The sequence below is a fragment of the Oreochromis aureus genome, linkage group 19 (genome assembly GCF_013358895.1).
Source record: "Oreochromis aureus strain Israel breed Guangdong linkage group 19, ZZ_aureus, whole genome shotgun sequence".
NCBI classification, from domain to species: Eukaryota; Metazoa; Chordata; class Actinopteri; order Cichliformes; family Cichlidae; genus Oreochromis; species Oreochromis aureus.
Window position 1 is genome coordinate 31729045 of NC_052960.1, and position 27427 is coordinate 31756471.

The 27427-nt window shown below is 41.7% G+C and overlaps 1 protein-coding gene across 1 annotated transcript in view; it reads left to right on the plus strand.

Moving 5' to 3' along the window:
• LOC116333145 (MAM domain-containing glycosylphosphatidylinositol anchor protein 2-like) overlaps window positions 1-27427 on the plus strand; it is a 209511-nt gene that overhangs the window by 51178 nt on the left and 130906 nt on the right. The window contains exon 2 of the mRNA XM_039603582.1: window positions 21863-22002. Coding sequence (XP_039459516.1) covers window positions 21863-22002 — 140 coding nt within the window. The remainder of the gene's footprint in view (window positions 1-21862; window positions 22003-27427) is intronic.

The following is a 27427-nucleotide window of genomic DNA, read 5'->3' on the forward strand; positions in this document are numbered from 1 at the left end:
CGACCACCACTGAACAAGACACACAAGCTGAAACGTCAAGACTGGGCCAAGAAATATCTCAAGACTGATTTTTCTAAGGTTTTATGGACTGATGAAATGAGAGTGAGTCTTGATGGGCCAGATGGATGGGCCCGTGGCTGGATTGGTAAAGGGCAGAGAGCTCCAGTCCCACTCAGACGCCAGCAAGGTGGAGGTGGAGTACTGGTTTGGGCTGGTATCATCAAAGATGAGCTTGTGGGGCCTTTTCGGGTTGAGGATGGAGTCAAGCTCAACTCCCAGTCCTACTGCCAGTTTCTGGAAGACACCTTCTTCAAGCAGTGGTACAGGAAGAAGTCTGCATCCTTCAAGAAAAACATGATTTTCATGCAGGACAATGCTCCATCACACGCGTCCAAGTACTCCACAGCGTGGCTGGCAAGAAAGGGTATAAAGAAGAAAAACTAATGACATGGCCTCCTTGTTCACCTGATCTAAACCCCATTGAGAACCTGTGGTCCATCATCAAATGTGAGATTTACAAGGAGGGAAAACAGTACACCTCTCTGAACAGTGTCTGGGAGGCTGTGGTTGCTGCTGCACGCAATGTTGATGGTGAACAGATCAAAACACTGACAGGATCCATGGATGGCAGGCTTTTGAGTGTCCTTGCAAAGAAAGGTGGCTATATTGGTCACTGATTTGTTTTTGTTTTCTTTTGAATGTCAGAAATGTATATTTGTGAATGTGGAGATGTTATATTGGTTTCACTGGTAAAAATAAATCATTGAAATGGGTATATATTTGTCTTTTGTTAAGTTGCCTAATAATTATGCACAGTAATAGTCACCTGCACACACAGATATCCCCTAAAATAGCTAAAACTAAAACAAACTAAAACTACTTCCAAAAACATTCAGCTTTGATATTAATGAGTTTTTGGGTTCATTGAGAACATGGTTGTTGTTCAATAATAAAATTATTCCTCAAAAATACAACTTGCCTAATAATTCTGCACTCCCTGTACATGCACAAACAGTCAGCCAACATAATGTTGACAATAGTGGAATCTTTAATACACAAAAATCTGAACTGACCTCAAAAATTCTGTATGAAGAAGAAGAGCTTGGAGTGCTGTGCAGTCTGAAGAGGGCTGATTTTATCAGCTCAGAAATGTAGGCTTGTTAGGAAGCTCCACAGTAAGTCTGCAGGCAATGAATGGAAGTCAATGTACTGTTCTCCTAATGTGTGTGTGTGTGTGTGTGTGTGTGTGTGTGTGTGTGTGCGCAGCCTTCAACTTTCCCCTGAATTAAATGGATAGAAAGATTAGAGTGTTAAAGGGGAAGACACAGATCCCTGATTCTCCCTGCAGGGGGCCTGCGTGGTTTAACAGTCCCACAGCTGACCCACAGCTGACCCACAGTCCTGCAGCAATGGCAATAACATGCATAATGTAGATGCTCTCATACACAGCTAACACATGTGTCTGAACATAGAGATCACTGTGACATGTACACTGGCTGTAAGCTTTGTATTGGTACTCGACCGTCCACAGTAATGTGAGGCTAGGACTGGGCGATATATCGAGTTTTTAAATATATCCATATATTTTTATACGAGATATGAAATGTGACAATATCGTTTATATCGATATAGTCTATGTTACATTATAATTAAACTTGTGGAGCCGTAAGTTTGCCTCTCTTTCGTCCACTTTTGTCTCTACGCTGCGTTACTCCGCCTCACCTCTCTCCTTCAATGAACACAACCATTAGCGGTTTTTGATACGGGTGACACGGGCGGTTGCCCGGGGCAGCATCGTGGTGGGGGGTGGCATCACGGGCATCGGCAAAAAAAAAAAAAAATTGCTCGTACTCATGCTGCCCGGACGTCATCCCAGCGCATATTGGGAATGTCACAGGCACCGATCGGTTTTCTATCGCCCATTTGCTGGGAGTAAGGGCGCCCTCCGTTTGCGAGGAGCGCCTGCTGCTTGCGGCACAGGGAGGAGAGCGCGGGGCGGCGGGGGATTCTCTGGCTGGCCAGAGCAGCATCTAATAACCAACTCGCAAAATAAAACAAAATAAAAACAAACCAACAAACACGAAAACACCAGACATCATGATACAGACTTATAATTTGCACCGATGTTTTTTCGAAATTCTATACGAGAAAAGTGAGCGCGAGAGCCCTCAGTCCGCCTGCGCGCTGCTGAAGTCAAAGTAAACTTTATTGTTATCTCCGCTACATACAGTCCAGTATATACACTTTAGGACTCGGGGTAAAGGGATCAATAACAATTTAAAATTTATAATTTATAGTTTGATGATTTAAAGTCCCACACACAACCCGTGGAAAGGGGAGGGCCCTGCTGCTTCCAAATAGAGCACATTTCATTCATAATGTTGTAAATCCAAGCCAATTATGTATTCATGATTTGAATCCTGGGTTGTGTGAAGTCTCAGAAATACACCCTAGACAAAGTGAATCTGTGAACTAAGGTGTAGGTCTGTTAGGTTATGTTGTGGTGATCCTCTGGTTGAGGGATGGATGTTCATACTGGAGTGCAAAATTAAAACCAATGGAAGATGGACAAGAAAAGTTCAAAGCCATCAGGTGCTCAGTTTAGAAAAAAGAGAAAAGAAGAGGAGGAGAAACGAGCCAAAGATACAGGTAAGCAGATGTGTCATTGGATAATGGCAGGTCATCCTGAAACAATCAGAATCAGATTACTTTATTAATCCCTAAGGAAATTATGTGGGTTACAGTTGCTCCAAGAAGAAATGGTAAAAATAGTAACAGTAACAGACTAAACTCCAAACAATACATTATGTTACAGATTTTAATATTAATTAGTCATTGTCAATTGTTGATTTGTCCTGTTCTCATTGTATGACAAATTATGATGGCTGTTTGGTAGCCTGCCAAAGAGGAACTGGTTGGTGAAAAGAAAACATTTGGAGATTACTATTTTAGTGCTGTCAGCGTGACGTTAACACCATAACTGCATTAACGGGGCAAATCTCTGTTAACGAGTTACCGCGGATCGCCCCGTGCGTGGGGCTGGACGGCGTCAACGCGTTAACGAGCTAACCGGGCTAACGCGTTGATGCCTAAAATCCTAAAAACCTTTCAAAAAATGTTTTAGTTCGACTTTGGTAAGCTACGGAGCTGCACCGCTTGATGGATTGTCGGAGCATTACGGCTACCGAGGAGCCTCGCGGAGTGATACGTACTGTGCTTCAACGTAATATTACCGTACTGTGTGTGTATAAGGACCATAAATGGCTCCTGTTCAGAGACATGGTTACGAAGCGGATTTCAAACTCCAGGCTGTCAGTCACGCAGTAGAAGTTGGGAACAGAGCAGCTGTGAAATCTGCCTTTGTTATTATGCTCAGCGTCTTTTAGTTTACATTTTGACTGCACAATTGTGAGCTCTTTGTTATGCACAAAACAACATAGCTTTATTTTATTTATGGAGCATCATTATTTAATAAATGCTCATAATTTATTTTTGAGTAGTTTTTTTCATGTACATCTATGCTGTATGTTAATAAAAGCGCCTGTGTGACATCTGGGACACAGCTTTGACTAAGAACTCTCTATTTGTTCTTACTTTATGGCTTTAAAAAATACCGAGATATACATCTTATATCGCCATCCAGCTAAAAAATATCGAGATATACATCTTATATCGCCATCCAGCTCAAGAATATCGAGATATGAATTTTGGGTCGTATCGCCCAGCCCTATGTGAGGCCCTTCATCTGTGAAACACTGACAGTTTACAGCCACGTGAACATGTCTGTGGGTGCAAAAAGCATTCAGCTGTTGACAAAGACGAAGCAAATTCTGCTCTGAGTAATGAGTGTCGTTATAAAACCTTTCTGTCTCTACAAAACTGGCAGAACAGTCTCCAGTGTTCTGGTTTCAGACCTCTGACCTTTAACCTCAGTTTCATCCACACAGCAACATTTTTTCATTTTTATGTTTTTCATTCCATTCTTGTGACATGTTCAGGGTGAACACTTTTGGAGTATGGCTGTTATTGTCTTGTGCGACACAAGTGAGGGAAACCAGTCATGTACTGACCTGATTGTTGGACTGGTGACCAGTATAATCCACGGGTCGATTCCACGAACAACTGGTTCACACTGCATGAATCAGTGTACACTGAAGGGAACAGGTTAACTGAAGCAGTGACAGCTCACACCTGAATTTCTCCATGAGGTGGTCTTCAAACAGACTGGTGACGGGGTCATGTGACTGCATGACGCTAACATGACAGTGTGAGCCTCTCATCCTCCTCCTGCATCCACACTCCATAAACTCCCAATGCTCCACAATCGCTCCTCTCATCTGCAGCTATTTATCCGACAGGATAAAGTCTAATTCCTGGTTTCTGAGTGATTGCAAAGCCCCCGAGGGGGGGAGTGTAATTCCTGAATTTAGGAGGTGTTGCGTGGGTCTCTGTGTATTTCGTTGGTTGCAGCTTGTACTGCAGGGATGAGCCGTTGTGCTTCATTCAGGCTGAATTCATCAGCTATTAGAACATGAACAGTTTGTGGTGATGCAGAGAGTGCAGGGATTAGTCTAATACCTGGTTTTAGTGGAGAAATGGAGAAATTCTTTTATCAGTGTGTGACACATAAAACAACCAATCACCATGGATACCATCACTTTGACAATCAAATTCAAAATAAGGATGAACGATGAAAAGAAGCCCTGACCACCGACAGAGCAGGAGGGACAGACAGTAAGCATCACATGAGACTGCTCATGAGTTTAAATACTGTCAGGCTTTCCCCTTACAGTACTCTGTACTTTACAGTACTCTGTGTTTACAGTACTGTTTGTTTACAGTACTGTGTACTTACAGTACTCTGTGCTTCACAGTAGCATTTGACCCGCTTGCATTGACAGTTTGTAAATGTGGCATGCTAAGCAAACTAGCCATCATCAGCGTATAATTTAGCAGTACAGCCTTCAAAACAGAACCAGGAATGAATGAGGCCATGTTGGCTTCATCCATCTTTTCTTTCAACTAGCACCACCTTCACTGTAACTGAAAGACAGTATGAATACATAAATCAGTAACAAAATATAAAGCTAATGTGTGTGTGCCAAGTGTAGTGTCATGAAAACCAAATAGGTAACTTCATCACAGGAAGCTTTGCTGAGATGTATTTATATGATGTGCAGAACAGACGCAGCTAAAACAGGGCGATGCACACAGATGCCAGTTTGAAGGCTGCTTATTGTCAATTAAAACTGGAAATACCCACAGTGTGTGTGTTCACTTGTGTCAGTGGAGTAAATGTAAGCATGAGTGTTGTTTGGTCTTAGGGGCAACCAAAATTAAAAATGGTGTTTCAGGGAGGAGGGCCACACAGCACCTGAGCTCATCAGGGCTTTGACAGCTTTCATTATTTTTGCCGTTTGTTGTTTTTGGCTTTAAACTGACTGCTTTGTCCAGGCTCACTAAGCAGTCACAGCTCTACTCTAAGCCACATTCAGACATAGAGACCAGTGCTCTGACTCAGTAGGCTGCATTATCAGTTTAACTTATATTACAGTTGGATCTTCTTTGTTCTGCTGACTGTAGGTTGGTCCAAGAGTGTCAGCCTTACTGAGCTGACGACCATCATTGGGCATAGGTATGCTAGACTCTCTTTATATTACAGGCCTCTAGAACATCACTCTGTAAAACAGACTATTACTGTTTTACTAAAGACGTTGGCCAGTAATTATTGAGGACATAACATTTTGCCTGATGCCACACTGTTTTTGGAGCCGTAGGTGAAGATTGGTCAGGGTAAAGAACCTGGGCGTGTGGAGCTCTCCCTCGAGTCTCATGTGAAAGAGACAACAAGGACTGCCTTTTATCACCTGAGGAACATAGCTAAAATCAGAACAACGTTTTATCCCCGGACACTGCAGAGGTTCCTGTCCATGCATGTGTGTCTTCACACACTGATTATTGTAACGCTCTTCTTTCTGTTTTACCAGAGAAAGTTTTAGAGGTTTACAGATGGTACTGAATGCAGCTGCATTGGATGGAATCTCTTCACTGGTTTCCTTGTCAGGTTAGATCTGAAGGTCCTGTTGCTCAGCTACAAGGCTTTAAATGGTTTGGCGCTTTCATATCTCTCTTTTGCACCTCTATGTTCCTTCCCGTGCTCTCCGATCTCAGGACACTGGCCTTGTAAAGGTTCCTAAAGCCAGAAGAAAAACTGTTGGGGAGAGTGCTGTTTCTTCTTCTTTGTGGAACAGCCTCCCTGGCCTGCAGCAGGCCTGCTGTGTGGAGGTTTTCAAAGCTAAGTTAATTCTGTTTTTCCTGGTTCTTATGGCTATCCCCTTTTGTTTGAACTGGATTGTTTTTGTTGATCTTTTTTATCTTCAAATAGCTGTTCAGCACTTTGTTTGAAAGAGCTTTATAAATACAGTTGTTAGTATTATTATTATTAAACATATAATGACCATTGTCTTGTTTTCTAGACACATTTGTGATCAACTGTAGTTGTACCTGCTGAACCCACTGACAGACAGATCTATCTGTAAACTCTATACTACAGACATGTTGTGTACAGATGAGTAGGAAACATAAAACTTGCAGTTGTCACTGAGCTGGCTGCAGTCAGACTTTATTCTGACTCCATGGAAATAAACGTACTTACACCTGTTGTGTTGTATCCGTATTTCTGTGTACCTGTGATGCTGTTGTGGTGCTGTAGGTGTGTGTCAGCGGTGTTCTGCATCATGCTGCTGTCTTTTCAGACGAAGCCTGATTGATGTGCATGCTGGGACAGAATGGGTCCATCGGGGGGTTTTCAGTGTTTTATGTCTATGTTTGATGACATCAGCAGGAAAACATTAGCAGAGGGATTGGATAATGGGAAGAAAATGAAAATCTAAAAATAGAATAGAGAGGAAAAAGTAGGACAACCAGATTATCCACACCTCCTGCGCCCCCTCACTGTACTGATCGCTGTGTTCACCTTCACCTCGGTCTCCTGCCCTTTACTCTTGCTGCTTCTCCTTGTTCATCATTTTTTCCTCTTTGTTTATCATTGTCTTCTTTTTCCCTCCTTTCTTTGCCCCTTCAGTGTTTTAGCTTTCTTCTCTCCCTGTTTCCTCTCACGTCTTTCTGGGCTGCAACTGTTATTTTTCACCTTTAGTTTCTGTCCCCTGATGAGCTAACGATATTGAATGCTGAAGGTTCAGGCTTGTTTTAATGGTACATGTTTCACGCAGTGGGAATGCATTTTGCACTGGAGCTCAGTTGTGTTAAGTTAGAGATGTTCAAGCCCTCTTTGATGACTCTCAGTGTTTTCATACTGTGCACATCCACCCACAAGTCAGAGTACTGTATCTCACAGATGCAGCAGGTCAGGCAAAAATAGAAGTGAAGTGTAAAAATAAAAAACATCAAGTGCTACTTACAAGATGCCTCACAGCTGCTGACACAGAAACTGAATATCTGCAGCACACTCCTCGATAACAGTGCATCACAATTGTACCTGCAAGGCTTGCAACTGAATCCACATCGGGGGCGGTGGTCCAGTCTGCAGGCTGCACCACTCAATTAAAAATTCATTTCCTTCTGACCTTTTTCTCTGACGCTCATTTATAATTTCACAACTTTAATTAGCTGAGCAGCACGCCGTCACCTGAGGTCTGACCTGGACTCCACATGGCTGCTGTCTGACACTTTCTGAAACCTACACAGGGAATATTGGGAATATGAAAACTCTAATGGGGAATAACTCTAGCGATACAGCCATCCAATTTTTTCAACCGGCTGAGCTCATAACATGTAATAATAACATGTAATATTTGGTGAGCCTCCCACTTCTTTCAGTCTCTCTGAAAGCTGGTGTCTAATCCTTGATTACAGTGTTTATTCTATGAAACACCTGAATGTCTTCAGGTATACACGTACAGGACAATGTAGGGTTTTTATTGTGTTCACATGGCCAACCAAGCACAAATTCAACAAAGTCTTCTTGTATACGGGTAAGGAGGGGATACGGCTTTATCAAATCTCTAAATTCATTCGTTACTTCAAGTCCTGAATTCTGAAGGGTCCACGCAGTGGAAACTCATATGCTGCTTTATTTAAAAGGAATAACAATTTATTGATTATATATATTTAATGATTTAGTTTGGAACCCAATATAGCCCCAAAAGATTTAAAGTAGTGCTGTCAATAGATTAAAAAAAATTAACTAATTCATCTCACAATTTTCTGTAATTAATCGCGATTAATCACAATTACTTGATCAATAGCCTGGCTGCAATTACACTTTTTAAACTTTATATTTAAGCTTGTAACAGACATTTATGCAATATAATGAAGTAAATGGAGAATAAATACAAAGAATGTTAAATGCTTAAATTCAAAGAGAATTTGAATAGCACAGGTTCTCTCCTGTGAAATGCAGCTTTCTAAATTTTGATTCACGATTAAATCATGATTAAATATCATTCACTTTTATTCTATATTTATCGCATTTCATTTTGCATGAGCAAACAGACTCGAGAAAAAAGGTAAAATATACACACTTAACATGTTTATTGAACATCTTGAACATTCATGTTAACAAAAAACTCTGTAAACATGTATCCTCTCTCTCTGTCACTTGGGGAGGCTTCAAGTCCTTGGAACGAGGAGCCAAAGCTCTGTAAAGTGCGTGTTCTCAGCGATATTAACAGGTCTGTAGTTTGTTGCAATCCACTTGGCGTCAGTCAATATGTCCGAGGTAGACTTACTGCGTCCCCGGTGCTCCGTGAGTGGTTTGTCGCAAGCTGGGTGACGCGTTAGCCAAAGTGCTAGCAGCAACCCCAACACGTCAATGTGATATTTTAAGCTGGAAGTACTTTGGTGAAAAGAAAATTCCTTCTTGCACAATGTGATTGGTTCAGCTGCCCGTCACTACCTGGACAAACTGCCCATTTGCACATGTACGAAGGTGACTACCTGGACAAACTGCCCGAAATGCATTGACAGAGACATTTCAGGGATTTTGAGTCATTCTGCACTCCACATGCGTTAATAGCGTTAAATTTTGTTTATTGCGTTAATCATGATGATGGCTTAACCTGTGTTAACGCGTTAATTTTGACAGCACTAATTTAAAGATATTATTAATTCAAGGAACAAAGACCAAAAGAAATGTATAAATGAATCTGTATACAGAGATACCTGATGCTCCATTTCATTCCTAACAGTTCCTGTAATAAAGTAATCATTAAGGGAATCAAAGGGATTGGATGGGTGTAGCAAACAGAAGAGGAGTCAATGGCCTGTCTGCTAAAAAGGTGAAGAGTGAAGTATAGAGATCCAAACTGAAGCTCGACATGTTTAAGATTATGACCCATGAAATAAAGTTTCATAGGTTGCTGCATGTCTTTGTCTCATCTTCCTCCCCTCCAACATGAAACCAGTCCTCTCTGAGCCTGGTTTTTCTGGAGTTTTCTAAAGCCCCTTTTCCATTAGTACCTACTTGGATCAACTCAGCATGGTTTTCAGGGTTTTCCAATAGGTCACAGAACCTGGTACCAGGTACGTCTTTAGTTCCTGCTTGGCTAGGGTTCCTAGTGATCCGAGCAGGTACTAAAATGTGACGTCGTCAGCCGGCATGCCACGATTGGCTGGTTAATGAAAATGAAAACCGCGATTTTTGAAACCCGGCAATGAGGGAAATGTCTACAAAAACCGACACCGTGGTCCTCGCATTAGATTTTTGGCCTTATCTCTGTTTTATTTGTGTTACTGACGGGTCTTCACCCTATCATAATAAAAGCCTTGATCTGTTGATGTGATTTGGTGCTATGTAAATTAGGGCTGCCACGATTAGTCGACTATCAAAATCGTCGACGACTAAATTAATAGTTGACGTGTTGTTTGAAGCTTTGTAAGATCCCAAAAGACACAGGAATAAGTAGTAGCATTTAAGAGTGTAATAACGGACTGAAACACAAGATGGCAGCACTGCATGTACAAGGATGCCAGCTGCTGTTAAACCTCGAATAAGAAGAAGCTGTGTCCGGTATCATAGCTGTGTCCAAATTCAGGAACCGCATCCTCCTGTGTCCGCATTTGTAGGCCGATTACGTTACAGCGATGCGGCGAAGACTGTCCAAATTCGAATACTCCGACAAATGCGGCCCAGAAATACGCCCTTCATTTCCCCAGATTTGAAGGATGGGTGGGGTGTATACTTCGTGGCCCAACCTATCCCAGAATTCATAGCGCGGCCTTGCTCAGTTTCCAACAATGGCGGCAGCTAGTTAGTTTTAATATCACTCTTATTATTCTTTCTGGGTCACAAAATAAACGTTTAACATATTTTCAGGCGAGAATGTAGCTGTGTAAACTTCAAATATCTGCTCAGTTTATCAAGACACCACATATTTTCAAAAGCGCTCCGACGTTTTCAGAGACCTCTGTTACCCACCAGCTCGATAGCTAGCCGGGGTTCAAGGCTCACTAGAGCCGGTGAGAACACCGGACTCCCGGCAAATCATTTTCAAACCCACCGCCGTCTTTCACTACTCAGGTTAAACATGATATATTAGTCACTCAGATAACTGAAAAATGTTATTGTTTGGCCTTTTTCAGTGTTTTATTTGTTCCTGAGTTGGCTGAGATTAAAGTTATAGTTTTTACATAGCTGAATAAACGTCAAGCAGACAGCTGATTATCAGAAGTGTGAGATGCTCGAGAATATACTCCGGTGTCCTGTTATATTTTAGATAGCAAGGAGCAGACGGCTGAGTTTATTAAACTCCACCGAAACAATCTGCAGATTTCATTAAAATTTAATAAACTATCATCTTGTCTTTACTTTTAGTTAGCACATATCTTAAACACTTAAAGCTGTAAGCTAATGATAGTTATATAAGAGCAGATGCTGCTGGTGCAATAAGCTGTACGTTTTACATCCAATGGATGCATGATCTGATTAGTCGACTAATCGCAAAAATAATCGGTGACTAGTCGACTATCAAAATAATCTCTAATGTAAATAAAATTTTATTTTGTGAAAACAAAATTTGAAACTGTGAAAAAGCACGAAGGTTTTCTCTGTGACGGTTTTAAAGGCTCTTTCTGTGAAGGCAAGGATGCCACAGCAATGGGGCAACTTTTACTGTGAAAGAGCAAACATTTGTTTGTAAAAGACCATTTACGGTGAAGGATTTGAAAGCATTACTGTGAAATAGATGGAGGATTTGAAGTGAAACTGTCAGTGATGAAAATGCCAATGAAAACCTGGATGGATAACAAAGAAGCAGACTCCTTCCTGAAGTTCTTGAGTTAGAACGAGTCACAAAGATTTGATTTTATTCCAGTGGTGAATATGTATTCCCCATTTTAATAGGTAACTTTTAGGTGCACTCTTTTTCTCAAGCATAAAGTGTCATAACTGTGAGAATTTGCTTCTTTTCTTGGTCTCACATTGAAGTGAATATTTTTTAATTTTTGTGGTGATTTAAATTGTGCTAATTGTCATACATCTGTAGAATAATATAAACCCACGCAGGACTATAACCAAGACTGCAGATCTGATATTGTATGAAGCTTTTTTCTTTAGTCCTTAAATGGACTATTGCAGTGTGTCAGATGGCAGGGAAGCAGCAGAAAGGCTTTGAACACTCAGAGGACAGTGCTCTTTATTGCAGATTTCAGGGACTCAAATGCCACACTGCCTCTTCTTCGTGTGGTTCCCATGACGACAGGTAGAGAACATCCTGCGGGCTGCGACGTCTGTTCGAGGCTAACAGCTCCCCAACAGCCTGTTCAGACGCACTTTTTGAGCTTTCAGTAAAACAAAGCCAGCTGCTCCTTTGTGCTCAGTAACAACACAAGAGCTTTTTTTAGTTTCATAATAGAAAGTCAAACGATGAATGTGTGTCAGGCAGCCGATCAGAGCCGAGTCCATGTTTTACATGACGCTTTGAAGCAAAAGAAAGTTGCTGAAAGAAAAGTTTAACCATGTTGGTGAAGTGTGTTAAACTGTGGAGGATGTTGGTTAGCAGAAGATGTAAAAGAGATGAAGCTAAATAGCCCGCTGACAGCACAGAGATAGAATAGAATAGAATTAGAATAGAATTCAACTTTATTGTCATTGCACATGCACAGGTACAGGGCAACGAAATGCAGTTTGCATCCATCCAGAAGTGCTTTAGCCGTGATATAGATATATTACAATATATATTAGCAATAATATAGATATGTAAGTATGTTACAGAAATGGGTCTATTATGGTATGTTATAATGTACACGGTATGAAGTATGTTATGAATATTCTATAACTATAAGTATGTATAGGCTGTAGTGAGTACAAGCTATGTACAGGCTATGAACAGGATCTAAATATGAAATAAAAACTATACAGAAATATGAGATATACAGTTATACAGAAATGTGAACTATGCAAGTTATAAACAGTTGTAGGATTAAAAATTATCATATGTACAGAATGATTATTTACACAGAACTATACAGTAGTGCAGTTAAGATAAGTGAGATATGTGGATAATTTCTACAGAGGCTATATAAAGTGCTAGTGGTTGTGAGTGGTGGTTCAGTCCATGTTATTATTGTGTGTTTGAGGGTACGGTTGTCCATTGTGCGTGTGTGTGTGTGTAGGTGGTTGTGGGTGTGTGTATGTTCAGTCCATGAGTTTAACGTGGGTCAGATGTCAGGAGACAGAGCTCAGGAGTCTGACAGCTGTGGGGAAGAAGCTGTTCCGGTACCTGGTGGTCTTAGTCCGGAGGCTCCTGTAGCGCCTCCCAGAGGGCAGGAGGGTGAAGAGTCCATGTGCTGGGTGACTGGGGTCTTTGATGATTTCCCAGCCCTTTTCAGACACCGCTTCCTGTAGATGTCCTTTATGGCAGGAAGTGGTGCTCCGGCGATGCGCTGGGCAGTTTTCACGACCCTCTGCAACGCCTTCCGGTCCGAGGCAGAGCAGTTCCCGTACCAGTCTGTTATACAGTTGGTCAGGATGCTCTCGATGGTGCAGCAATAGAAGTTCACCAGGAAGTCTGAGGACAGGTGGTTCTTCCTCAGAGTCCTCAAGAAGAAGAGGCGCTGGTGAGCCTTCTTGACCAGCTTGGAGCAGTTGGTCATCCAGATGAGATCCTCGGAGATGTGAACACCCAGAGATCCTCATAGAGCAGCTCTAAAATAACAAAGATACTGATGTATCGTCCTTTCTCTGTAAGAAAGGAAAAGGGCCTTTTCCATTTCTTGAGACCTTCTCTTTTTTACTTTTTATTAGTTTATTAGAGGTCAGTGGCTGAGCAGTTCACATGCAGTAATTTAGTGACAGAGAAATGACAACGGCCCGGAGACTGAAACACAAACTGCATAAATATATTTCTATTCACATAAATCACAGTTCATTTTTTACACTGTTATTTGTTTTACTGACATTCATACGAAACATTAAATATTTACAAATATTTAGTTTATTCCTCTTTATTTATTTATATATTTTAAAACCTACAGTTTGATTTGGAGCCAGGTGACTGTCTGTTACATATATGATATCTGTTATTTAATCTGACTGATATCCACCGAGCGCACATACATTGTGTGTCCCCAAAACATTATTTGAATGCAAAAAAACCAAACATAAATAATGCTAAAGGAGGAAGATTGCACTTTAAATTCTTTTTTGTCAGATGTATATTATTGGATGTCTTTATTAAATTGATGTCTCTGTGGACGTCTGTAATCTGGTTTTTAAATAGCAAGGTGCAAGTAAGTGAAATACCCACATAGCAAAATTGGTATGGCCCGGATCTGGCCCACACAATGTCCCACATGGCCCACATACCGCAAAGAATGATGGCCCTTTGGTGGCCCAGATCAGGTTTGCCAGATGTGGCCCACACATGGGCCAGCTGCAGACACACTGCTGGCCCTGTGCTGGCCCAGAACAGTTTCAGCTCTGGCCCCAGATGTCAGCCTAATGTGTACCTTAAACAAGCCATGTAATAACATGTGTAGGAACATAATAGTGCAAAAGTAACACGATGAATCTCTGTTCAGACAGTGAACAGCACTTTTCTACTCTCCCAGATTACTCAAAGTGCTCTATACAACATGCCACATTTTCTCTAAACTGAGTGCTTCCTAACTACATTCATACATATTCACACTCCTGACATGCAGACTAGAGGGGCCAGGGATCGAACCCTCTGATCAGTAGGTGACCTGCTCTACCTCCTGAGCTACAGCCACCCAGTGGAAGAGATGGGTAAACCCTCAGTAGGTTTTGGATATAGTGTACACTCACAACCCTGTCAAACCTACATTTGAAACGTTGGCTACCATAGCAGTATAGTATTGTAACATGGCATTTGGGTCTTCTAACTAAAATAGAAAAATAGGAACATAAATAGTGCCATCATTGCCAGACCCACATCTGGTTGACATACACTCTGCCATGACACCAGTCAGTCAGCAGTGCCAGCTTGATACCAGATCCAGGCCAGACCTGTCTGCTATGTGGGTAAACGAGCTAAAGCTCTGGATTCACCTTGTTGTAAAAACTCTGTTTCAGCCATGTTTTTCTGCTCTTGGATCTGGCCCACACAATGGCTGTGTCCCAGTTAAGAGACCGCACGCTTGAAGTACGCATTTTGAGTGCGATTACGTCACCGCCACGCGACGACGGCTTTCCCAATTCGAAGTGTACTCCAAATGCATACTCCAAATGCGCCGTCGATTTCCCCAAATATCAAGCATGGTCTGGTGCACGCTTCGTGGTCCCATATATCCCACAATTCATAGCACGGCGGTGGGTGTGGATAATGGCAGAAGCAGAGCGGCTGAAGAGTGAACTGTCAAAAGTAAGTACTGAATATTATGTCACTTATTTATGTGCAAAGGTTGAATAATGAAGAACATTAAAACATTACTGTTGGCCACATGTCGGCAAAGTTATGTGACATTACTGATGTTTGTACTTTCAGCGTTAACTTGGTTTTAAAGCCTTTACTTTCAAATATATATATAGTTGACCTTAATCTTACAGAGAATGTGATGATTTTATGGATAATTAAAGTCAGTCATATATCCACAAACACAATAAGCTGAAAGTCAGTGATGCTGCTCGGTTTGCAGTCCTGAATATGACGGCACAAGCAGGATTCACTGCACTGTTAATGTTAGCTATGTTGTATTGCTGCCTCTGCTCGGTGGACTTTAATGTGTGTTTGAACGAACTGACGGTTCACTCGTTAAGCTGAAAGAAAGATGCTTTAATCACAGGAGTCACACATGTGTCCACTGGACCATCTGGGAACTCTTCTTGTTTAGCACTCGTAATAACACAAACACTAAATCCTCCTTCTCTTGTGCTGTTTTGTAGCAGTGTATACACCTGAGACTGTCACCTTTCTGTCTGTCCTGCACTCTCTCTCTGTTTCTTTCTCTCTGATTGTGGAATAAAAGTATGAACATGTATTTATAAGTTACACTTGTGTTTGAATCCTGCAGCTTATCACACATTTGATTTCCATGTGTGACAACTGCAAGTGTCCAGAGTGAGGACAGACTGAGGGACCCACTGCTGCACATCATCTGTGAGGCTTTGCACCCCTGATGATCCACCAGGACAAACTCAGCAGTGTGTGAGGAAGAGGAGGAGGAAGAGCCAGCAGCAGCTGACAGATGGAGAGAATAGACAGACTGTTCCCTGTTTGTGAAGGACTGCTAGGAAAGTTTAACATAACTAATTGTCTGTCCTGAATCAGTCTTATTAGGTAATGTTCAAATAATGTTATCATCCCAGTGTTTTCAGTGTGGAGAAAGTACTCAGGGCCTTCAAGTTACACACTATGAAAGGCAGCAACAAGTTTGATATTCAGAAACCTAAAGTATGTATCAGCAGCAGAATGGAGCTAAAAATAAATGTTTGTTTCAGTTCTATGAAGCTTTGAGTATTTTGGATTAGTAGCACTGCTGTGTTTGTTGCATCATATTGCTGTAATTGTTTATATGCTTTATATATTCTGAGCTAAGTTGATCTATAGTGTTACATCATATTCTATAAGGATGTTATGTGTTTGTAGACTTTCTGCCCAGTTTGACCCATTTAGCAGAAGTCAGCCTGTTTAAGGCTCTGATATCTATTCTGTATGACTTAAAGCAGTTATGACATGGTCTGATTTTCTCACCCAATAAAGGAATATTTCATATATCAGTCTGATCTTCATTCTATCAGAAACTGTTATCACAGCTCGTACATTTGCTTTTTCCACATACATGTAAGCATTGAGCCAAATTTAGTAATGCCAACATATTAAAAGAACAATATTTGTCTCTTATATATAATACATCTGTATATACACTGTCAGAGATACTTGTCTTTGAGTGAAGATTTAAGGTGATAGGAAATATAAATAACTGCAACTTGCATCTTTGACCCAGAGTTCAAGCTCACTGCTGTAATATATCACAATAATCTGACAATACTATAATACTGTCCATATTATATTTACATTATCACAGTGAGATGATTTTAGTCTCATGAACAACATGAGCTAATTGTTATTTACTAACTAATCTTGAAATGACTGTTCAGTACAGAAATGAAGCCCAACTATCATGTTTTACAGTCCTGTGGTCTCAGATACTCAACTAATCAAAGTGATGTCATGACAAAAATGAATGACCAACAAAACATTTTTCTCCTTCATTTCTTTCACACAAAGCTGTATGTAACGTTTCTCGCGGTTAGTATCATGGTTGCTAGGCAACCTGAGCAGCGCGACGAAGGCTAGACCGTCCCATTTCACAAGCCTCTCACTTCCGCACTTCTCGTACTTATAGTACGCACCGTACGTAGTACACGTAGTGCGCGTACTTCAAGCGTGCGGTCACTTAATTGGGACACAGCCTTATGCCGGGCTCACACTGTGCGATTTTTTTCAGTCGTGCGATTCAGCTCCTGCTCAAACTGTACGATTGACTCGCAGGGGTTAGAAGTTCATAGGTCACGATGCAGGGTCTCACACTATACGGCCCGATGCTCTGATGCGACCTGAGTGCTCAAACTGTGCGTTCATAAAATGAAGGTTATAACAGAAATTCTGTCGCTCGCTCTCCCTCTCTGTCTTTCACTCACACAGACACGCACGCCACCACCATCAACTTTATGAAAAACATTGATCAGGCAGCTGTGATTGAGCAGCAGTGTAGATCCAACTATTTTCACGGTTGTTGTGGTCGTGATAATTTTGTGAGGCCACATCGAAAAGGCTCGGGTGAGCTTTCCAAAGTTCTACAAGTGCCTCCATCGCTTGTGTCCAGATCACACGCTGCACTGCCGTGCTGCACCGTCTTTTTTGCTGACATTTGTGTTTGCGCGTGCACAGGGTGAGCGGCTGCAGTGACACCCTCACGACGGTCGCGAGGATTTCAAACAGGTTTGAAATCCTCCCGACCAAGCGATTGATGATCGGGAGCTGGTCATGAGGTGTTAATCGCTTCTCTTTACCCCACGTATACTACACGATGCACGACACACGATGAAGGCCAAAATCGGGCCGATCGCCAAAACGGTTGCACGACTCAAAAATCGGCTCAAAATGGGCCAAAAATCGCACAGCGTGAGCCCGGCATTAGTTGCTCTGTCCCCACGGTGTCTAGTCCGCGTCTCAGTGTTATACTTCCTGTTTTACTTTGAAGTTCTGTGTCTCATGTGAGTGTATCCTGCTTTGCTTCCTTGTCTCATCAGTTCTGATTTCCCCCAGCTGTGCTCTCCTTCTGTGTCTCATTCCCTCTTTCCCGACACTTTTGCCCAAACAGGTGGATGTTTTCTCTTTTTGTCTCTACGGATGGTTGTGCGTGGGAATCCAGTAGATTTAGTTTCTGAAATGGTCTGAGTGGTGTCCCAGAAACGATGTGGGCTTCATAGATAATTGGCAAACCTTCTGGAGGAAACCTGGTCTTGTTAGGAGAGACGGCATCCATCCCACTTTGGATGGAGCAGCTCTCATTTCTAGAAATATGGACCAATTTATTAAACCCCCCAAAATATGACTATCCAGAGTTGGGACCAGGAAGCAGAGTTGCAGTCTTACACGCCTCTCTGCAGCTTCTCTCCTCCTGCTACCCCCAAAAACCCATCTCCATTGAGACTGTGTCAGCTCCCAAACAGACAAAAACAAACTAAAACCAGCAATAAACAACTTAAACATAAAAATCACAAAGAAAGAACAATACAGTATCCACATCTGAACCAAAGAGTAAAACAGTGAAATGTGGATTATTAAATATTAGGTCTCTCTCCTCCAAGTCTCTGTTAGTACATGACTTAATAATTGATCAACAAATCGATTTACTCTGCCTTACAGAAACCTGGTTGCAGCAGGATGAGTATGTTAGTTTAAATGAATCAACACCCCGAGTCATTCTAACTACCAGAAATCCCGAAGCACAGGCCGAGGGGGCGGTGTGGCAGCAATTTTTCACACCAGTCTATTAATTAACGAAAGACCAAGACAGACTTTTAATTCATTTGAAAGCCTGATGCTTAGCCTTGTCCACCCCAGCTGTAAAACTCAGAAACCAGTCTTACTTGTTATCATCTATCGTCCACCTGGGCCTTACACAGAGTTTCTCTCTGATTTCTCAGACTTTTATCTGATTTAGTGCTCAGCTCAGATAAAATAATTATTGTGGGTGATTTTAACATCCATGTAGATGCTAAAATGACAGCCTCAACATCGCATTTAATCTGTTATTAGACTCAATTGGCTTCTCTCAAAATGTAAAAGAACCCACCCACCACTTTAATCACACTCTAGATCTTGTTTTAACATATGGCATAGAAACTGAACATTTAACAGTGTTTCCTGAAAACCCTCTGCTGTCTGATCATTTCCTGATAACATTTACATTTACAATAATTGATTACACAGCAGTGGAGAGTAGACTTTATCAAAGTAGATGTCTTTCTGAAAGCGCTGTAACTAAGTTTAAGAATATAATCCACCCACTGTTATCATCTTCAATGCCCTGTACCAACATAGAGCAGAGCAGCTATCTGAACGCTACCCCAACAGAGGTCGATTATCTTGTTAATAATTTTACCTCCTCACTACGTACGACTCTGGATACTGTAGCTCCTGTGAAAACTAAGGTCTCAAATCCGAAGTACCTGACTCCGTGGTGTAATTCTCAAACACGTAGCCTAAAGCAGATAACTCGTAAGCTGGAGAGGAAATGGCGTGTCACAAATTTAGAGGATCATCATTTAGCCTGGAGAAATAGTTTGCTACTTTATAAGAAAGCCCTCCATAAGCCAGAACATCTTACTATTCGTCACTGATTGAAGAAAATAAGAACAACCCCAGGTTTCTCTTCAGCACTGTAGCCAGGCTGACAAACAGTCAGAGCTCTACTGAGCCAACAATCCCTTTAATGTTAACTAGTAATGACTTCATGAACTTCTTCACAAATAAAATTTTTATCATTAGAGAAAAATTACCAATAATCATCCCACAGATGTAATATTATCTACAGCTACTTTTAGTACCATCGATGTTAAGTTAAACTCTTTTCTCCAATTGATCTTTCTGAGTTAACTTCAATAATTAATTCCTCCAAACCATCAACGTGTCTTTTAGACCCCATTCCTACAAAACTGCTCAAAGAAGTCCTGCCATTAATTAATTCTTCGATCTTAAATATGATCAACCTATCTCTAATAATCGGCTATGTACCACAGGCCTTCAAGGTGGCTGTAGTTAAACCTTTACTTAAAAAGCATCTCTAGACCCAGCTGTCTTAGCTAATTATAGGCCAATCTCCAACCTTCCTTTCATATCAAAAATCCTTGAAAGAGTAGTTGTCAAACAGCTAACAGATCATCTGCAGAGGAATGGCTTATTTGAAGCGTTTCAGTCAGGTTTCAGAGCTCATCACAGCACAGAAACAGCTTTAGTGAAGGTTACAAATGATCTTCTTATGGCCTCTGACAGTGGACTCATCTCTGTGCTTGTCCTGCTAGACCTCAGTGCTGCGTTCGATACTGTTGACCATAATATCCTATTAGAGCGATTAGAACATGCTGTAGGTATTACAGGTACTGCACTGCAGTGGTTTGTATCATATCTATCTAATAGACTCCAATTTGTTCAAGTAAATGGAGAGTCCTCTTCACACACTAAGGTCAATTATGGTGTTCCACAGGGTTCAGTGCTAGGACCAATTCTATTTACATTGTACATGCTTCCTTAGGCAGCATCATTAGAAGACATAGCATAAATTTTCACTGCTATGCAGATGACACGCAGCTCTATCTATCCATGAAGCCAGGTAACACACACCAATTAGTTAAACTGCAGGAATGTCTTAAAGACATAAAGACCTGGATGGCCGCTAACTTTCTGCTTCTTAATTCAGATCAAACTGAGGTTATTGTACTCGGCCCTGAAAATCTTAGAAATATGGTATCTAAGCAGATTCTTACTCTGGATGGCATTACGTTGGCCTCCAGTAATGCTGTGAGGAACCTTGAGTCATTTTTGACCAGGACATGTCCTTCAATGCACATATTAAACAAATATGTAAAACTGCTTTCTTCCATTTGCGCAACATCTCTAAAATTAGAAATATCCTGTCTCAGAGTGATGCTGAAAAACTAGTTCATGCATTTATTACTTCCAGGCTGGACTACTGTAATTCTTTATTATCAGGATGTCCTAAAACTCACTGAAAAGCCTTCAGCTGATCCAAAATGCTGCAGCAAGGGTACTGACAGGGACTAGAAAGAGAGAGCATATTTCTCCTGTTTTGGCTTCCCTTCATTGGCTTCCTGTTAAATCCAGAATTGAATTCAAAATCCTGCTCCTCACATACAAGGTCTTAAATAATCAGGCCCCATCTTATCTTAATGACCTTGTAGTACCATATCACCCCATTAGAGCACTTCGCTCTCGCTCTGCAGGCTTACTTGTTGTTCCTAGAGTATTTAAAAGTTGAATGGGAGGCAGAGCCTTCAGTTTTCAGGCCCCTCTTCTGTGGAACCAGCTTCCAGTTTGGATTCGGGAGACAGACACTATCTCTACTTTCAAGATTAGGCTTCAAACTTTCCTTTTTGCTAAAGCATATAGTTAGGGCTGGACCAGGTGACCCTGAATCCTCCCTTAGTTATGCTGCAATAGACGTAGGCTGCTGGGGATTCCCATGATGCATTGAGTTTTTCCCTTCCAGTCACCTTTCTCACTCACTATGTGTTAATAGACCTCTCTGCATCGAATCATATCTGTTATTAATCTCTGTCTCTCTTCCACAGCATGTCTTTATCCTGTTTTTCTTCTTTCACCCCAACCGTCGCAGCAGATGGCCCCCTCCCTGAGCCTGGTTCTGCGGAGGTTTCTTCCTGTTAAAGGGAGTTTTTCCTTCCCACTGTCGCCAAAGTGCTTGCTCATAGGGGTCATATGATTGTTGGGTTTTCTCTGTATTTATTATTGTGCTATCTACTGTACAATATAAAGCGCCTTGAGGCGACTTTTGTTGTGATTTGGCGCTATATAAATAAAATTGAATTGAATTGAATTGAATTGAAATACTCGGACCAGCTTGTCTGGCTCCACCAACCACATACCTCATACACAGTCCATTAACAAGTGTGTGTAGCTGGCTTGTGCAGCAGCATATTCGGTTGCTGTAGTGCCATCATGTGGACAGAGTGATAATGACAAGAGGAGGCAGGATGTCACATGAGCTCAGATGGATGGATCCAAACATCTCACACACACACACACACACACACACACACACACACACACACACGCAGATGTGTTTTCAGAGACGACTCTTGTATGTTAACCTTTTGTATTTGTGTTGTTGTTCACAGCGCCCCCTACAGTGCGAATCGTGCACTCTGGTCAGGCTTGTAATGTGGAGGAGGAGCGCTACAGTGAGAGGGTGTACACTATCAAAGAGGGAGAGACTCTAGAGCTGCAGTGTTTGGTGACTGGACACCCCCGACCACAGGTAACAACATGCTGGGTATACTGGGAACACTTTGACTTTGTGTGTTAATGCCAGTCAGTGAAAGAAAACAGGACAGGTCATGTGTGGAGTTTACATTCACACTTTTCCGCACTCTGCACCCGTGTTGGTTTGTTGGAGCAGTCAGTAACAAAATCCCCCAAACCTCCCGTTATCCTCAGCGTCCTGCTGAAGTGCCAGAGCCCCCGCTGAGTGGAGCTACTGTGGAGCCTTTGAGTTTCAGAAAAGACAGCAATCACACAGCGACGAAGAAGAAGAGCAAGAAACCCCGTGAGGAAGAGAAGAGCCACCGCTGTCTGTGAATGAAGACAGACATTTACCAAGAGTGAAGACGAGGAGAACGACACAAGGGGAAGAAAGGAAAAAGATTTCTAGGAGACTTTTAGTAAGCGCAGCTTTTATTCCACGCAACTTTATGAGATGATGATGAGATGAGATAGCCTTTATTTGTCAGTTGCAGGTCTTTTGCCCGCAACCGAGATGACAGACCTTGCCGACCGTACATACAATACACAAACATCACATTGGGGAGACAGGTCAGGCTAGGTAGCGAGGAAAAAAACATCGAAATGTGTAACACAAAAGGATAATACAGGAATGCACAGATATCAACACACCATAGCACAATAAACACAGACAAGCAACATGGGAAAGAGTTCCAGTGTGTACATCTGATCTGGGACCGCTGCAATCTTTCGACTGCGCCTCCAACTGACCCGATGTCCACATCAGAGGGGAGGTAAGCGTTGGAGGTGGCGTTGGATCCGGGGTAGGGAGGGTGATGCGTCGGTGAGTGCTTATCAGTATCAGTATATGTATGTGTGTGCGTGTCCAGAGTTCAGCTGAGACAGTGTCCTTCGCCCTGCCAGGCGAAGTAAACAGTCTTCCAGCCAACCCAGGTGGCCTTGCATGGAATGGGAAGGAACAGACTCAACACAGTCGTTATCAGGGTGTTTTTGTTCAGCTCCGGCCTTGCAGCTGGCGCCAAAGGGGTATCCGCATAAGTGATGTTATTTTTTTACTTTAGTGCGAACAGCTCATATGAATTTCAAAGCAGTTCTACAGTCCAACACTGGTCTCTCAATCTCCCGTTGGAGAGCCGCGAGCTTCGCCATACTTGCGTTCTGTGATGTTGTCACTTCTTGTGCTCAAGGAGCCAATGTCTGAGAACTCACGGCAGTGTGCCTCCCCGAGATGTTATCCAATTTTGCGCCCAGAGATGTTATTCCGGGCTAGCCCTTCCAAGATGTATCCAGTCTGCAGTCAGAGATCTTATTCTGAGTATTCACAGCAGCCGTAGCCTCTCCAAGATCGTATCCGTGCTGACTCAATGAGCCCATTTTGAGAAACTCACGCCTCTCCCATCGTTCCAATCCCAGCGGGCAGCCTTGTGGGGGTTTGAACAGCCGGTTCCGCTTTCTTAATTCTTCGATAAGTCAGGGCCAAGCCAGCTCCGATCAGCCAGAACCCTGTTACCATGGTTCCGAATAGGTAGATATCTTCACCACTCGGGCTCACCCAAGCCCAAACTTCTCATTGAGAAAGGGGTGTCAATTGCATTTAGGGACCAGTTGATCCAATCCATAATTCCTTTATGTTATTGATTGTAAAGGCCTTTCAATCCATGACTCGGTGATGTTGCGTCTCACTGACTCACACTATACACTGAGGCTTAGTAGTGAACAGTTATGACTCTTTCAAGGATTTACTTGACTGTCATCAGAGGAACAGCAGTGACTGTCTCAGAGCTATGACACGCTTCATGCTGTCTGTAGCTTTGTACAACCAGCTTCAGAAGGTCGTCACCTGGAGGAGTCCCAACACTCACCTGCTGAGCACTTGTTAGCGCCCATTGCTTTACTCTGCTGTAATAACCCTGAACCAGTGCAAAAGCACTACAACAATCAATAGCTGCTGCTTTAGTAATTGAGTATATTTCATTAATCCATCGATGAATCGGATAAGAAGAGCTTCTGTCTCATTAAAGACCAACAGTAAATATTCAATAGAGCAAAAACAGAGGATTGTAAAATGAGCGGCTCAGTGGTTTCCCTTTTGGAAATGTTTTAGTACTTTCAGTGCGTAGACTAACTGCTCTTTCATGGTATTTATGTGAGATTTTATCAGAGTTTGTGAAGAAAATATTTTCTTAAATGCAAAAATACAGTAATTTCAAATCAAATAACACATAAAACCTAAACACAGACTGCAGGCCTTTGCTTTGTCTTCCTGACTCTATTATATCTCCTCGTACGGACAGATTTGGTGTGTTTGTAACCAGTATGTAACAAAATATATAAACAATGGGCAAATCAGAAGACTTCAGGAACGACAGGAGCCCAGAGGATGGGTAACCACAATGAAAACACAACTGCAAATGATGAAGCAATGGTTCAACTGTATTTGAAATTTATGCACTGTATTGCATTTGACAATAATAACCAAAATTGTGTGCGCGCACAGATACCCAAAATAAAAAAGAAACGAATGTTAGATCCGGGTATTTTAAAGTGTCAATAGGATCCAGATCAGGCCTGTTTGGTGATCTGGTGAGTTATTTGTGTGAGTTCAATCCACGATCGGTGTATGGTTTGCACAGTTTTGTCCTACCACAGTTCAGGTAACCAGACTTCAAGATTCAATTCCAAATGGGCTGTGGCTCGCCATCCATTGCAATGGAAAATTATTCCTCTTCTGCGGATTTCCACAAAGTCTGTAATCCAAAGTTCTCTGGGGAGTCTCAGCTCCTTTCTCCAACTCAAAAAACCTGACCTAAGAGTGAGGTCAGAATTACTTCAAATGAACATTGGTCACACTTAACTAACAACACTTCTCTTTAAGGTATAAAGCATGAACAAAATCCGTTTCAAATTCACGTCATATTTCTAATGTTGTACAACTAATCAAATTCAAAAGGGTTTTCATTACATGGCAATGTAGCTATCACCAATCATTAAAGCAATTCACACTGCTCATTAAAACAGCAAACTCAATATACTCTGCTCACTGTCAAGTAACAACACTGATGAATAAAAGTAACACCATAAAACATTTCAATTCAACAGATAGACATACAGTTTTTTCTTTAACCTAACAACAGCTAATATATTTTTAACACTTAACAACGGGAGTGTGCGTTTAGCTAGTACCCGCTAGCTACTTGCATAGTACCGTCACCATTAGCGTTCGTTTTTGAAGCGAACAACATTAACATTTCAGGATGCCGATCAGCGGCTATAACAGTTTGGTTACTCACCAGTGCAAAGCACTTCGTATTCATAAAACTAGCTTCGGCTATCCAAATCTGGCGGCTAATCAAGCAGACACCAACAGCTACCACGTTTTCCCCACAGGTACAGCTATGGCGCGTGTGGTCTAAGCAGCCGTAGCAGCGCAACCAAACATGAAAACACAAGGCGGGACAAACAATCCCATTGGTTGGACCGCATTTGTATCCAGGTCAAAAAATAACCTTTGAGAAACAAAAATAAATAAATAACACAAATAATGCAATTCCATACAAAATAATTTGGATTTTTTTCTTTAGAGTCTCTCTCCAATTATGAGTGTTTTTAACTGAAAAGAATAAAACACCTTTAATAATAATTACAATAAACAGTCTCTAATTGCATCTGTTTTGCCACTTGGCTACATGTTCATGTGTATTATCTTTGTGATTCGTGTGAATCAGTGTGTGTCTGCATTTTTAAGTGATCTAGTGAATGAGTGAGTATGTGTGGTTGCAAGCCTTGAAAGGAGCATGTCCATTCCACTAAAACGGGCAGGCATAAGGTGTGAACACCATCTTTATTTTGTCATATAATTTTACAGACGTTTGTAATATTCTGTTCTGAGAATGATGATACTGTTACTTTCCTCCATGTCTCAGCCACCAGCTGGCTAACTGAATCATAATGTGACACGAAGTTAACGGTTCGTCTGCACACGTGCACTTTTAGTGTAATTCTGCAGTTTACTGAAGATTTTTTGTTGAGTAAAACTAACGATGGTGGATGGGAGGAGCTACACGTGAGCTCACGGTAATGACTCCGCCTCTTTGCATTTTGCGTTAGTGTGCAGACAGACTCCATGTTAAGCTATGGCAGCATCTGCTCTGTTGTTGTTGGTGTCTTTGTTGCAAACTGGAGTCTGCTTGGCTTTAATGTCGCACGCTTTTTAGTCACAAATGTTGCGCTAACGTGGTGAGCTCTGTAGAGTTTCATCAAATGAAGCATCAAAGCAAAAGCTTTGCTTTTTGTAACCAACTTACCTGATGTCTGTGAAGGTTCTCAGTCATCCAGGTCATCGTAGTTTAAGGAGCTTGGAATGAAAAGCGTTTGTACTTGTTTAAGTTGCTTGAAGACGTTTCACCTCTCATCCAAGAAACTTCTTTAGAACTGAAGAAGCTTCATTTATGTATAGAAAAATAGGAGTGCTGTTGCTTTTTCTTTGAAGTGGAAAATCAAGTTCTGAGTCGGGATCTTCTTCTGGAACAGCCCTAAAGTCGGATTTCCCACAGTCCTATTCTCTTTGCCAATGCCTGACGTCTTCCAGAAAAACACAAAGCAAATCTACTGTGTCTGCACTTGGAAAGGTCTTTTTTACACTAATCTGACATTGTGAGGTAAATGTTGATTGCATGATGTCAGGCGATAGAATAATCATATGTGCTTTGCTCTGATTTCCCATCAGCCTCATTTTCACTGTCCTGTTCTGTTTGCCAATGCCTATGTCTACATCTTCCAGAAAATCTTAATTTAGGACAGAAGACAGAATTCGATGTGCTGTTCAAACTTAATCCCACCTTCATAATAACAATAGTTTTGTGTTGTGACTTGTTGAATAAGCTCTGCTGACCCGTTCAGAGACACACTGACTGAACCTGCTGCAGCAGCGTGTTTAAACAGACATCAACAGCATTACATTATAGTGATGGATGAATACCTCTGTCTGGATCTCTTGATTTTGCTGTAAACTTCAGTTCTGAGGTATAAGGAGAACAGCTTTGCATGTGTATAACATCAACAGTCTGGACGACAGTAACTCTTCAACAATTATCAAAGAGTAGAAGAAAGAGGTGATACCATTACTGTTGGCTGGGAACTGTGATCCAGGATGTCTCTGTATTCTTCGTCAGATATTTTGTGTCTCACAGAGACACAGTAGGAAGGAACTGTCCCCTGTTTGGACCAACAGTTCGCATTTCCACTGTGTTTTGGTCAGAGCAGTTCTCTCACTAGACTAGTTTTTTTCTTGTTTTTGCAGTACTTCCACCATGAAGTGCTGCGTGCTGAACTGTCATTGGCTCAAACTGGTGATTTCTCAGGGTGGTCAGAGCAAATGTTCACATATTTCATTGGTATAAATCTGTTCTTTAATGTTCTAATCTAATGAAGAACTGTGGTTC